Genomic DNA, 14279 nt, shown 5'->3' on the forward strand with positions numbered 1-14279 from the left:
TATTTATTTTTAATTCTTTATTGCTGAAAGTATTACATATGTCTCCCTTACTCCCCCATTGACTTCCTCCAGCCCGCGCCCCCCAACCCCGGCCCAGGCTCTCCCCCCATGCATATATGCATAGCCTCATTTGTGTCCATGGGTTATACATATATGCATATAAGGTCCTTGGTTGGTTTCCTCCCCCCCATCCTCCACCTTTCCTCCAAGATTCCACACTCTGTTCCATGCTTCCATGTTTCTGGATCCACTCTGTTCATCAGTTAATTTTGTTACTTAGATTCTACATATGAGTAAGATCATGTGATACTTTTCTTTCTCTGACTGACTTATTTCACTTAGCATGATACTCTGCAGGTCCCTGCATGCTATCTCAAAGGATAAGAGATTCTTCTTTTTTACTGCTGCATAGTATTCCATGGTATAAATGTACCACAGCTTTTTTAGCCACTCATCTACTGATGGGCACTTGGGCTGTTTCCAGATCTTACATAGCTATGTATTTTTATGAACTATTTCACAGTATATTGAAAACATCCTAACAGTTTACCTCTACATATTTCCCTTTAAATATCTCAGCATGTAGCTCAAAAAATAAAAAAATAAAAAAGACATACTTCTACACAGCACAAAATTATTGTTGCACCTAACAAAATTCTCTTGCTCTCTGACCCCGATACGCCTAAAAACCCAGGCTGTATTCTGATTGTGTCAAAAAAGTTCTTATGTTTTTTAAAAACCAGGATCCAGTTAAGATTAATACACTATATTTTTATTATAATTTTTGCCTCTTTACTTTGAATTTGGAATAACCCTCCTCCCTGCTCTTTTATCCCAGCACACTTGTGGAGAGAATAGGTTGTTTGCCTTGTAGAATGTTCACTTTCTGGATTTGTCTGGTTGTTTCTTTGTGGTGTCGTTTAACTTTTGACACCCCTTTACTCCCCACCGCCCCATATTTCTGTTAGACCTAAAGGCCTGCTTGGATCAGGCAGAGCGTTTTGCTTCCCCTTCACCCCGATGCAGGTGCACTGTGCTCTTTACCTTGTTTCCCGTTGGGGTGCACCGGGATCTCGTTGGACTCTATGACAGCTGCAGGCTGCGGCTCAGGAAGGGCAGCAGAACATGAGAGGTCTTGATGCCCAGTCCACACCTGACCTGCGAGGTTCCTTGGTTCCTGGTAGTTTAGACAAGAGATGGCGCTAGTGCGCCTTTTTTTCTTTCCAGTTTATAGTAATTTTAATGAGTGTATTATTTCTTTGAGTGTTATTTGGCAAACTGGTTAACCTTCCCTCTGTGAGTAAGAATTAGTTGTATAATTAGTAAATATATAGCCTGTTTCTCGGTTCTATTTGTGTGAATTTGAAGCTTACTCAAGAAAATAACCAGAAGTTTAAAAAGATAAAATTGTGCAGTGTCACTAGTCTCCTTGAACTACAGAATAAAGATAGTACATTTGTAACTTACTTATTGTGCTAGTGGGTTTTGTAGAGTATAGAAAATATTTGACACTTTCAAATAAAATGTAACTTAAAATTATTGGGGTGTTTTCTTCTAAAATTGATAATCTATAGCTGCCAAGCTGATGCTTATGTTTGTCTAGAACTTAATATTTCATATTGCTTCCTTGTCTGCCCTCTATATGGTATCATAAGTAATTAACCACTTGAATCAGATTGTCTGTCTGCATCATTTTAAAGATTTAAAAAAAGCACCTTAGAAGATTATGTCATCTATTTATGTACTTCTGTTACATAAAATAAAGCAGTTCTTTGATAGTCAATGGCAGGTTGATATAAACTATTTCTTTGAATACTTTTGAGAAATTATAAGTTGTGTTTCAGGAAAGGGAACATTTTTCTATTTTATTTTTGTCTCCCAATATTATTTTCTTCTTTGACAGTGGGGTCCTTCAGTGATAGGTCACTTTCAAGCCCAGGGTCCTGCCACAATTCAAAATCTGTCCCTCCTGTACCTCCTTGCCCCTCCCCCCCCTTTTTAAAATAGGAAAAACATTTCTCAGATATTGGATATATTTTTTTTCTAATTTTACCAACATTGGCACATTAGTCATTAATTGGTAGGCAGGTATTTGGGAGCATTTAGGATATTTAGGCCTGCACACCATGCCAAAAATATTTTTCTTTTCCTCCTGCTTTCCTGAGATTACTGCCTATTTGCAGCTTCTCAACTCCCAGGCCTGGCGGTAGTGGGAGACGCTTCTAGAAATGGAGGAGGGGGGCCAGGCCCCCACCTGGGCTGAGTGGGCCTTGCCCTGCTCACAGGCTGCACCCTTCCTTCCCTCTGGACCCCAGAGCCACACTTGGGGACCTTTTTTTATTTTTGAATTTTTATGAGTTTATTTGAGCCAAAATGAGGACATATGCCTGGGAGCAGTGCTCCCCCTGGGGATCGCCTTTGGTGCGTCCACTATACACTGTGGGTCACCTAGTGGTCAGTAGCTCTGTGGTAAAGCCACCAGCCCGCAGTGCACAGTCTTAACTACCCGTTTCAAACTGTTTCATATCAGGACCGACAGAAGCTAATACTAACTCAGCTAGTGTTTCAGATGGTAACTCACCTAGTCTGTGGCGGGACAACCCCGAGCCAGAACCAGCAGTGAAGCAGAAAGGTAAGGACGGCTTTTTCACTCCTTTCCTGGGGCGCTGAGTCCCCCGACGCGGTGCTGCCTGTGGGCATCTCCCTTCTTGGGGTCCTGTCAGAGCTGTGGCCCACACGGGGCCCTGTCCTTACCTTCATACGCCAGGCCTGGACGTGGCTATGACTCCCTTTCTCCGCTACATAAACGAGAGCGGAATATTCTAGTCGTTGCTGGATAGACCAGCCTGTCCGGTGTCCTGGGAGTTTTTCCGGAGGGAGGTAAAGTGGCAGATCCTGGAGTGTAGGAATGACCCTGAAGCCAGCCTCAGCCACTGCTGGGCCTCCCACAGGCCGAGCACACTCCACTGATTTCATGTTCAAAGACGACGGTCATCAGCTCACAACACTCTCATGACCATGGTTTTCTGTCTGTAATGTTCTTTCAGTGTCTTAAGTTGCACCTGGTTAGTCTCTGCTTTTGGCATAGTTTTCTTAGCATTTTAAAAAAAGTTGTGATGAAATGCACATTCTGCATTTGTCTTCTAAGGCCTGGAGTTTCTAACAGGCTAGGGGGGTGCCAGGGCCTCCTCGAGTGTCGTGCCCCAGAAGCAGGGCTGTGCGGGCCGGTTGCTGGGTGGCCTGGGGCTGCTGGGGCTGGTGTGGCCAGGGGGGGCTGACATTTGTCCATTTGCTCAAACAGAAAACACCTGTTGGAGGCCTAGTGTGACAGGCCCCGGGCAGTGAGTGTGTGAGTGTGCACAGAGCGGACTGAGGACAGCGGTGTCAGGCCCTGGGCACTGAGTGTGTGAGTGTGCACAGAGCGGACTGAGGACAGCGGTGTCAGGCCCCGGGCAGTGAGTGTGTTAGTGTGCACAGAGCGGACTGAGGACAGCGGTGTCAGGCCCCGGGCAGTGAGTGTGTTAGTGTGCACAGAGCGGACTGAGGACAGCGGTGTCAGGCCCCGGGCAGTGAGTGTGTTAGTGTGCACAGAGCGGACTGAGGACAGCGGTGTCAGGCCCCGGGCAGTGAGTGTGTTAGTGTGCACAGAGCGGACTGAGGACAGCCGGTGTGAGGCCCGGGCAGTGAGTGTGTGAGTGTGCACAAAGCGGACTGAGGACAACGGTGTGAGGCCCCGGGCAGTGAGTGTGTGAGTGTGCACAAAGCGGACTGAGGACAGCAGTGTCCACCAGAGCTGGAAGGGACTTGGCCACCGGGTCGGGGACAGCCTGTGGGTAGGAGGACACAGGCCGGCCACCAGGAACCTCGAAGCACAGAGGGCCATTGGGGGACTAGGAGTCATGGCCATATGGGAGTTTAGCAGCTGGGAGCCATGATGCTTACAGGAGTGGCTTAGGCACACCGCGTCATGGGACTGAAATTGCCATGTGCACGTTCTCACACGTTGGTGTCATCCAGAGCAGCGGTTCTCAACCTGTGGGTCGCGACCCCTTTGGGGGTCTAACGACCCTTTCACAGGGGTCGCCTAAGACCATCGGAGAACACATACATAATTACATATTGTTTTTGTGATTTATCTCTAAGCTTTAATTTTGGTCAATTTGTAACAATGAAAATACATCCTCCATATCAGATATTTACTCGTTGGTGTCATCCAGAGCAGCGGTTCTCAACCTGTTGGTCGCGACCCCTTTGGGGGTCTAACGACCCTTTCACAGGGGTCGCCTAAGACCATCGGAGAACACATACATAATTACATATTGTTTTTGTGATTTATCTCTAAGCTTTAATTTTGGTCAATTTGTAACAATGAAAATACATCCTCCATATCAGATATTTACATTACGATTCATAACAGTAGCAAAATTACAGTTATGAAGTAGCAACGAAAATAATTTTATGGTTGGGGGTCACCACAGCATGAGGAACTGTATTAAAGGGTCGCGGCATCAGGAAGGTTGAGAACCACTGGTCTAGAGCCACATTCTCCAGGCCCCTCTTAACCTCCCCTCAAGTTCCTCGGGCCCCACTGGTCACCAGGCCTGTCCTCTGCTCTCACTCTGTGGGGTCCTGTGGGGCCTCCCGGTTCCCGCTGCCCCTGGGGCACTGTTGCTGTGGCTCTGTGTGGTGTTCCATAGTCAGTGGAGAGTCAAGTCCTCCTGCGGGTGGACAGAGCAGGGGGCCCAGAGTGCTCTTCACCCTGCCTTGGCCTGTGGGTCCTCCCAGTGACCCAGGGGCGTGCAGTTTCGGCTCTTCTGCACATGTGTTCGTGCATTCTCAGAGTAACACAAAAAAGGACGATCCACCTGTGGGTTGAACCCACCCACCCTACAACCCTGTAGTGCTTCTCTCAGCTACCTGTGCCCTGAGCAACACTTGAAGGAAAAGGACCCCGGTGACAAGTGCAAAGGTTGCTCCTGTGGAGCTTGAGAAAGTTTCTTCTAATTTAGGAGCTGGTGGAAAAGTCCTGACTGACCAGTTATGGGAGGCTGGTTGCTTGGTCTCACCCAAGTCCTAACCGCGGCCGGCGGTTCCTTCGAGGAACGGCCTAGACCCGTACATTTGGAGTCAGTCACTGTTTGTCCTGACACACTTTCTTCATACCAGTTTCCTGTTATAACATGTTATGAGTCATAGTTTTCTTTGTTCTTTGTTTTTCTACCTTTGAAACAAAATAGTGATAGTGACTAGAAAAGTTTTGAAGAAATGACCATTTCCCCCCTAATAAAACCCAAATTGTTTATTATATATTTTTCTCTAATACTGTTCTGCTTTTTTTGTATACCGAGGTTTACTAACACAAAAGTGAATTTCTGATGTGTTCTTTTTCTTTTTTTCAGGTGATTCCCCTAGTGTATCAGGTAAGGAATGGCGCTGAGTGAGTGCTCGGTATGAATTGTGTGTACACGTGTGTACAGATGCAGACATGCTCTCAGATTTATGTCTTACAGGTGTGTCAGTAAAACACATCTCCACTATCCCAATTTAAGATTTAATCTGCATGTTTTATGTGTCAAAAATACATTTCAAGCCCTAGCCTGTTTGGCTCAGTGAGTAGAGCGTCGGCTTTTAGACTGAAGGGTCCCAGGTTTGATTCCAGTCAAGGGCACATGCCTGGATTGCGGGCTTGATCCTCAGTAGGGGGCATACAGGAGGCAGCCAATCAATGATTCTCTCTCATCACTGATGTTTCTATCTCTCCCTCTCCCTTCCTCTCTGAAATCAATAAAAATATATTAAAAAAAACATTTCAAAGGATTTCTTTCCAAAGTATAAAGTATATTTTCAATATTCAAATTCTGATGGATTTTCACTTTTACTTTAAATAGTGGAGTAAATGTAATTGTCTTAATAGTTTGGACTTGTTATTTACAGATTAAATCATTTTATCAAAGTGAAGACAATTTTGTTCAGATTATAAATATAATATGGAATACGCAAAGTAGAAAATTTTTAAAATGAAGAAAATGAAAAGCACTGGGAATTCCACTGCTCACAACTTAAATGAAGACCTTCTAGAACCCCATGTATGGACATGCAATTATTAGATGTATCGCTGTACTCTGCTAGTTACATGTTAAAATGACGGCATTGTTTACACTAAAAGGTCTTGCACGTGGCGATGCCGTATTTACCAGATTGCCTGTTGTTAGTCACTAGTGGTGACAGGAGCCTCCTGGCACATGTGTTATTTAACGTGTCCATTTCTTCAGGTTGTATTTTCTTTAAGTTAAAGTGCTGAATTGATTGATCTGCCTGTTTAGTTTTGTTTCTGGAGGAGTTGAGCCAGGGTTGGAGGGAGCCCATTTCCCTGGTCTTCACCAGAGTTAGATGCCAAGTGTCTGTTTTATCTTCATCAGGATGATGGATGAGAAAGCTCATTTATATTTGCAATTACTTGGTTACTGTCTTCTCCAGTATGTATCCCTTGTTTCTGTTCCTTCCTTTGCAAACTGCTGACTGGGGTGCCGTCCCCTCAGAAGGAGAAGTGGGACCCATCGGCCAGGAGAAGTCAGAGGTGCCCGAGAACCCTGAGGTCCCCCCCGAGCTCCCGTCCGGCGCCAGGTCTGTGCTCCCCCCACGCGGAGCTGACGCGCTCCTCTCTGTATCTCCTGCAGTTCATGAAATGCTTGAGCTTCATTCTGAGGAAACATTTGTACTAAGAAGCAAAAACCGTGTATTTTATTTAGTCTTCCTGTACCTGGGTGACAACTAACTACACACAGAACATTTTAGAGATTCAGGGGAATGCATAGTTATGGCTAAATTATGTCATGTTTTGATTACTGATAGTTATTTTTGTACCTTAAAATTAATGAAAATATAAGATTAAAAGATGGGTCCTTTTAGGTTAATGGCATTTCTTAATATCCTGAGCGTATGTGCAGACTAGGAGGCAGATGGTGGCTGGGAGGCAGTGCTGAGCTGACCTGGGTTTTCTGTTGTCTACTTTGAAATGTGGGGGTGTTTATACCCCTGATTTGGTTTTCCGCTGTCTGGTTTTAGAAGAATTCCTCGGCCTGGGAGTGCCAGGCCAGCGCCTCCCCGAGTGAAACGACAAGACAGCGCGGAGGTGTTAACAGCGGACAGGTGAGGCGCGCTCTAACAGGAGGGGCAAGGGGCTTCTCCCGGTGTGTGGGACCTCGGGATCGATGGGAATCGGGCACATGCTGCAGGGGAAGGGTGGACTGGATGGTGCTGGGAAAACTTGCTGTTGAGAAAAAGAAAATCAGGTTAGACCAGCCGTGGGCAAACTACGGCCCGCGGGCCGGATCCGGCCCGTTTGAAATGAATAAAACTAAAAAAAAAAAAAGACCGTACTCTTTTATGTAATGATGTTTACTTTGAATTTATATTAGTTCACACAAACACTCCATCCATGCTTTTGTTCCGGCCCTCCGGTCCAGTTTAAGAACCCATTGTGGCCCTCGAGTCAAAAAGTTTGCCCACCCCTGGGTTAGACCCTCACCTGAAACCACACATGGCCTCACTTGTCAGATGGGTGAGAGAGAACACAGGCACTCCCACAGTTAAACCTTCACAAACGTGGGGAGGACGTTCGGGTGCACTTCTCTGACCTCTGGGTAAAGGGTTTTCTAAGCATAAACACAATGAGGGAAAAATAGAAAAAAAGGTTTAAAGGTTTAATTGCACAGAAATAAAAAAACAAAGGGTATGAGCAAATCATAAACAATATAAAGGCCAGCGCCAGGCAGGGCTTTTGTCAGTTTACAACCTGCCAGTGGATGCAGTAGGATCCATAAGGTACAGAAGTCAACAGGCTGGGTCGGGTGTTTCAGATAGAGCAGGAGGTTGGACTTGGAAACGGCAGGTGTAGGCATTTACTCAGGTTTTGTTGCAAAGAGACAAAGAGAAGCAAAGGAAGGGCAGTAGGGAGTGGGAAGGAAGGCAGGGCCGAGGGAAGTTACTGGTTCTTGTTTTGAAGACGAGAGAATGAGCACATTTTTGGGTGACAGGTGATCCTGGGGGGGCGGATTTGGTGATGTGGGAGAAGCAGGCTGGGGGTGTTGGAACAGAATCCCTGAGTGGGCAAGGGGGCGTGGAGAGTTAATATGTGGGTGAGATTCTGGGAGGTGAGTTCTCTCTGCCGCTCGGTTTTCCTCATTCACCAGGAGTCTGGGGGGGAGGAGCAGGAGGTCAGAGGAGGGAGGAGGGCAAGCAGGTCTCCACGAGAGGGGGCTGTACCGAGGTCCTCATCCAGGGGTCACCCCACCCCCGGGGATGTTGGGGCCATGTCTAGAGTGGTGACATGACTAGGGAGGAGGCGGAGGGAAAGTTCTTGGCATCCAGTTGGGGGGTTTGGGGCCAGGGCTGCTGCTAAACATCCTACAGTGGACAGGCAGCCCCCCACTGAGAGCGACAGGCCCCTGTGCTGAGCTGCTCTCACATAACCTCGCACTCAGCTCCAGATGCACGGGGTGGATGAAAACATCATCGACAAGATTTCTAATTTACTCTGATTTCTTTGCATTCAGGACAGGAAGTGGTCAGACCGTCTCCAACGTGATTGTCGATGTGCAGAACTCTGAGAACGAAGAGGACGACCAGTTTGTGGTGGAGGCTGCGCCCCCGCTCTCTGAGGTGTCAGAACTCGAAGTGGTTAGTGCCCTGGCCTGGGGTTTGGTGAGGACACTTTCACTGCAGCGTTCAGATTTATGCAGACAGAACTTCCCTCTGATTTTTCAGTTAGTTTTCTACCCTAATTTCGCCATTCCTCTGATGAGATCCATGAAGGTAGGATTTTGAGAATTCAGCAAACCCGAATCTCCTTTCTTCTCCTTCCTTTCCTGCTCAGGTACACGCAGTGGAGCTGGAGGAGGATGAGAAGCACGGTGCGTGCTGGTGTTGGCGTGGGCTGGAAGGGTCAGGTGCAGGGGTCCGACCAGCAGTAGATAGGGCTCCGTGGGCACGGGTCCCTCCGAGGTTGGTGCTTTCTATTCTGGGAGATGATGGATGCTGCTCCCATCCTGGGGGACCCAGGGGCACCCCGACCCTGGAGGTCAGGTGTGAGCTGTTTCTTAGGTGACTCCTTTTCTTATCCGTGTGGTTACATTTGGAATTGCATGACCTCCAAGGTCACTCCCAGGTGGACAGTTCTGCAATGTGATCTGCTTTATTTCATACACCTATGAAAGCAGAGAATAGGCTAGTGACCCCTTGTCCCCATCACACAGCTCCCACAGTGAGGCTGATCTTGCTTTATTTCAGCCTCCACCCCCCAACCCCACTCCCCAGGCCCTTTGCAAGTCCCAGGGCATCATTTCTTCGGGAAACACACCGTACGTAGCTCTAAAAGATAAGGACTCTTTTAAAAAAATATAGCCATAAGTTCATTGCCATATGAACAAAAAAAATTACTTAGTATCATCCATGCCTCTTTTTCCAGTTTTGTGTGTTTTTTCAGTTTGGCAGTCCAGACAAGGTCCCTGCATTACAGTTGATCTGACTGAAGCCTCCCTTAACTCGGGGCCCTCCCACCCTTTTCCCTCATGATGTATTTATTGAAGCCAGTTGTCTGAATTTCTCACGCCGAGGTGCTGCTTATTATAGCCTCTATTATGCCTTTTCCCACATTCTTGTAACTTAGTTCTAGAGCAGTGGTTCTCAACCTTGGCTGCACATTAGAATCACCTGGGAATCTTTTTAAAATCCTGATTTCTGGGCCTCATCCTCCGGAAATTCTGTTTCTTTGTTATGGGGTGGGGCCACAACATTAGTAACAAAGAAATAGAATTTCAGGAGGATGAGGCCCAGAAATCAGGATTTTAAAAAGATTCCCAGGTGATTCTAATGTGCAGCCAAGGTTGAGAACCACTGTTCTAGAGAGTTGATCAGATTCAGGTTTTTTTTAATTTTAAATATGTTTTTATTGATTTGAGAGAGAGAGAAAGGGAGAGGGAGAGAGAGAGAAACATCGATGTGAGAGAGCAACACCCATCGGCTGCCTCCTGTACACCACCTACTGGGGACTGAGCCTGCAACTGGGGCATGTGCCCTGACCAGGAATCAAACCTTCAATGCTCAACCACTGAGCCATGCTGCTGGGCTCTACATTTCTTCTTCATCTTTGGAAACAGAAGAGAAAATCTATTTTATTTCTAAAGATTATTTTTCCCTTTCAAGGAGCTGATTTCTTTGAAACAATATGAAGCTGTAGAGTTAGTTCCACCACCAGTTGTTGTATCAGTCTGATGCGGGCTATCTTTATCGAATAAAGCTTATTGAAGCTGTTTTGAGTGTAGAAGGAGAAGAATAAGGACTTGGGTGTTTTTGCCAACCCTCTGCCCAATCAGAGTAGAGTAGCTTCAAAGGGCAGAGAACAACTGGAGCATAAAGCTGCTGCTTCTCAACAGGAGGACTCGTCAAAAAAATTCTGGAGACAAAGAAGGATTATGAGAAGCTGCAGCTGTCCCCCAAACCTGGAGATAAGGTAATGGAATGTCTTGTAAATATCAGCATGTTAAGCGTCTGTTTCATACATTTACTTGAAAAAACTAGAAGCACCGTTCGAACGTGGTTACACAGTAATGTCTGTTTATATGTAGAAAAGCGCCCCCCCCTCCCCCCCAGTGGGGAGGGAAGACACTGCGGCTCTTGCAGTGGCTGTCACTTCCCCGGACCTGGGTCATTCTGCCCTGGGTGGGCAGCAGTCCTGCTTGGGGGCTCAGGAGTCAAGGGCCAGGGCCTGCTCTGCTCTGACTCCATGGCTCTCCCCTTCCTGCCTTGTCCATCCCTTCGTTGTGCAGAGTCAGGAGCAGGCCACCTGGCGCTGGCTGATCGAGAGGCTAGGGCCGTGGTCGGCAAACCGGCTCACGAGCCACATGCGGCTCTTTGGCCCCTTGAGTATGGCTCTTCATAAGCCTTAGGAGTACCCTAATTAAGTTAATAACAATGTACCTACCTATATAGTTTAAGTTTAAAAAATTTGGTTCTTAAAAGAAATTTCAATCATTGTACTGTTGATATTTGGCTGTGTTGACTAATGAGTTTGCCGACCACTGGGCTAGGGGAACTTTCAAGTCTGGTTTTTAAATACAGGCTCCTGGTATCAGGCCTCCCAGCAGTCTTTCTCACAGTGTGTGATGAGGCTTTGTTGGGATCCATGGCCTCCTGCCTGCCACTGCCCCTTAGGCATGTGACCCTGGGGTGAACACCTGCAGGCCAGGCAGTGTGCCGCAAATGTCATGTCTAGGTTTCTGTTACATTTACTTAAAAAAATAACAATAGATATTTATTGTGTGTTTTTTACAAAAAACAATTTCTTAGAAAGTTCGTTGTATCAGCAGCCACAATTCCCATGTTTTACACATACTCACACACACGTCGATTTAATGGTTGTTTTAGATAATTCTGCTTAAAATGACCAGTTTTGTCGTGGAGATGTGGCCTGAAATAGCCTATGAGAACCATGCAGTGAGAATACCACCAGGGGGAGCCTTTAGATCAGTGGTTCTCAACCTTGGCTGCACATTAGAATCACCTGGGAATCTTTTTTTTTTTTATTGCTTAAAGTATTACAAAGGGTATTACATATGTGTCCTTTTTTTTCCCCCCGCCCTTGACTGGGAATCTTTTTAAAATCCTGATTTCTGGGCCTCATTCTCCGGAAATTCTGTTTCTTTGTTACTAATGTTGTGGCCCCACCCCATAACAAAGAAACAGAATTTCCGGAGAATGAGGCCCAGAAATCAGGATTTTAAAAAGATTCCCAGGTGATTCTATTGTGCAGCCAAGGTTGAGAACCACTGCTTTAGATGCTCATAGGAGAAACATGTTGCCCGAAGCTTCACATAAGAGCACTGTTTGCTCCACTGAAGGAGGCCGACCCTCTGGCCTGCTGTGTGTGGCTGTGGAATTTCAGCCTCTCAGAGTCCTTTCCACAGGCCAGGCATTGTCCTGCCATTCCTCGCTGTGTCCCCAGCCCAGTGGAGGGGCCTGCCTCCAGGCTGGGACTGGAGTGGTCAGCCTTCGTAACTTGTTGTGGTTCTACTTTGCGTTTCTTCTGTGGCTAAGGATCCTGCCGTCGGTTGCTGGTTCCTGCTCTTCTCAGTGCTGTTGAAGTCCCGAGGTGGCTGGCTGCCCTCTTCTCTCAAACTGGTCCTTTCTGTCCCTTTTACCAAGTCAGCTTCCTTAGTGGGCAATTCTGTTTTCCTATTTCCTTTTTAGTTTCTTTTGGTAATTAGTATTTGAATCAGGATCAAGTTGACCTGCGAGTGAAGGAAAGATCTGGAACAGTAGTGGCTGACGTGAGGTAGAAAGTGCTTTAGCTCATGCGCCAGAGCCTGGAGTGGCAGTGACCGAGACGCCTTCCACCTCTTTCCTCCTGACCTCCGTGCCTCAGGGCACCTCCTGGGCCCAGATGGCTGCCCAGTTCCAGCCTTCAGGACTGCATTCCAGCCAGAAGGAAGGAGGAAAAGGGAAGTAGGAGAAGGGCACACCCCTTCTCTCTCAGGCTATTGATTGGGAGTTGTGCACACTTACATTATGTTGGCCACATTTTTGTCACTGAGGGAACCATGAAGTGACGTTTTTATTGCAGGCATCAGTTTGCTTGGCTAACCATCAAGGGTTCCATTAACACAGACTAAAACTTGCCAGGTTTCCTCACTGCCTGGCACACTCAGAAATGATAATATTTGCAAGGCACATGGGTCAGTGGAGGAGGCTGCCTGCCTGGCTGGGGCCGAGGATTTCTGGAACTAGCACGTCTACCACATGTGGCTGCTCTAAGTGGCAGGAAGCTTCTCAGAGGTCAGAAACGGGGTTGACCAGCAGTCTCTCCACGGCGCTTCTCCAGGAAGTTGTTCCTTTCATTCATGTTTTCCAAAGTCATGGCAAGAACATGTTTGAAGTATACTTTATGATTTAAAAATATATCTATAGTTACAGTTTTCCTTTCCTTCTGGAAATGTCATCTTTTTTTTTTTTCCCTTGAGGAGACTTTTGTAAAAAGTAGGCACTCCCTAGCAAAGAATTAACTTTGGTTTTGTAGATACTCACTTTTGTGTTGTTTTCATTTCAGTGATTTCTGCTCTTTTTTCTTTTAATTTCTTTTAAAAAAATATATTTTTATTGATTTCAGAGAGGAAGGGAGAGGGAGAGAGAGATAGAAACATCAGTGATGAGAGAGAATCATTGATCGGCTGCCTTCTGCACGCCCCCTACTGGGGATAGAGCTCACAACCCAGGCATGTGCCCTTGACCGGAATCGAACCCGGGACCCTTCAGTCCGCAGGCCAACGCTCTATCCACTGAGCCAAACTAGCTAAGGCCCTTTTAATTTCTTTTTTTTTTTAATTTTTATTTTTTTTCCTTTTAATTTCTTTACGCATTTATTTTTCTAGCCTCTTGTGTAAAACTTAGCTCATTTATTTTTAGTTTTTGTCATTTTAAAAATTAATATATTCACGACTATACATTTCTCTTTAAGCATGCTTTAACCTTGAATTTTAAATTTCTTAAATAACAAATTAATATTAAATTTTCTTAAATTTTAATATGAAGTCCTTTGTTGTTATTTCTTTTAGACATGTAGACTACTTAGAAGTCTGTTCTTTAGCTTTCAAATATAAGACTTTTTAAAAAGTCTTTTTTTTTTTAAGTCTTTTTTCTTTTTAAATCCTCACCCAAGGACATGTTCATTGACTTTTTTAGAGAGAGGTTAAAGGGGCGGGGAGAGAGAGAAACACTGATTGGTTGCCTCCTGTACATGCCCTGATCAGGGCTGGTCATCAAACCTGCAATCCGGGCATGTGCCCTGACTGGGAATCGAACCTGAGACCTTTTGGTGTATGGGACGATGCTCCAGTTAACTGAGCCACACGACCAGAGCTGAAAAGTCTTTTTATTGACAGTACCTAACATAATTGCACATTCAGAGAACATGGTCTACATGATATTGATTATTTGGAAGTGAGCCTTTCTTCTTGGCCTGGCTGTGATCGGTGTTTGTAAAAGCTTAGAGTGCTCGCACAGTTCTACCTTCTACACTTTGGGGCTGGGCTTCAGTACACCCTGTGGACTTCCTGGGGAGGTGATTGTAATGTACTCAGTGCCTGTGGGCTGTAGCTGCCTGTTATTATTGATTTATACAAATTAATCATAGTATTACTTGCATATCTGCTATCTCTAAAAATTCAAATACTAGTCCTGGGTGGTGTACTCAGTGGTTAGAGCATTGCCCCATACACTGAAGGGTC

The 14279-nt window shown here is 46.0% G+C and overlaps 1 protein-coding gene across 4 annotated transcripts in view; it reads left to right on the forward strand.

Moving 5' to 3' along the window:
• Nucleotides 1-14279, forward strand: part of TRAF3IP1 (TNF receptor-associated factor 3 interacting protein 1) — a 39061-nt gene that overhangs the window by 13956 nt on the left and 10826 nt on the right. For 2 of the 4 annotated variants that reach the window (XM_005863721.2, XM_005863724.2), the window contains 7 exons: nucleotides 2531-2632; nucleotides 5400-5420; nucleotides 6540-6624; nucleotides 7066-7149; nucleotides 8556-8679; nucleotides 8876-8912; nucleotides 10434-10510. In XM_005863721.2, the coding sequence (XP_005863783.1) occupies nucleotides 2531-2632; nucleotides 5400-5420; nucleotides 6540-6624; nucleotides 7066-7149; nucleotides 8556-8679; nucleotides 8876-8912; nucleotides 10434-10510 (530 nt within the window). The remainder of the gene's footprint in view (nucleotides 1-2530; nucleotides 2633-5399; nucleotides 5421-6539; nucleotides 6625-7065; nucleotides 7150-8555; nucleotides 8680-8875; nucleotides 8913-10433; nucleotides 10511-14279) is intronic. The other 2 variants (XM_005863722.2, XM_005863723.2) reach the window with 2 other exon arrangements.

This window comes from Myotis brandtii, unplaced genomic scaffold (assembly GCF_000412655.1).
Source record: "Myotis brandtii unplaced genomic scaffold, ASM41265v1 scaffold180, whole genome shotgun sequence".
NCBI lineage: Eukaryota > Metazoa > Chordata > Mammalia > Chiroptera > Vespertilionidae > Myotis > Myotis brandtii.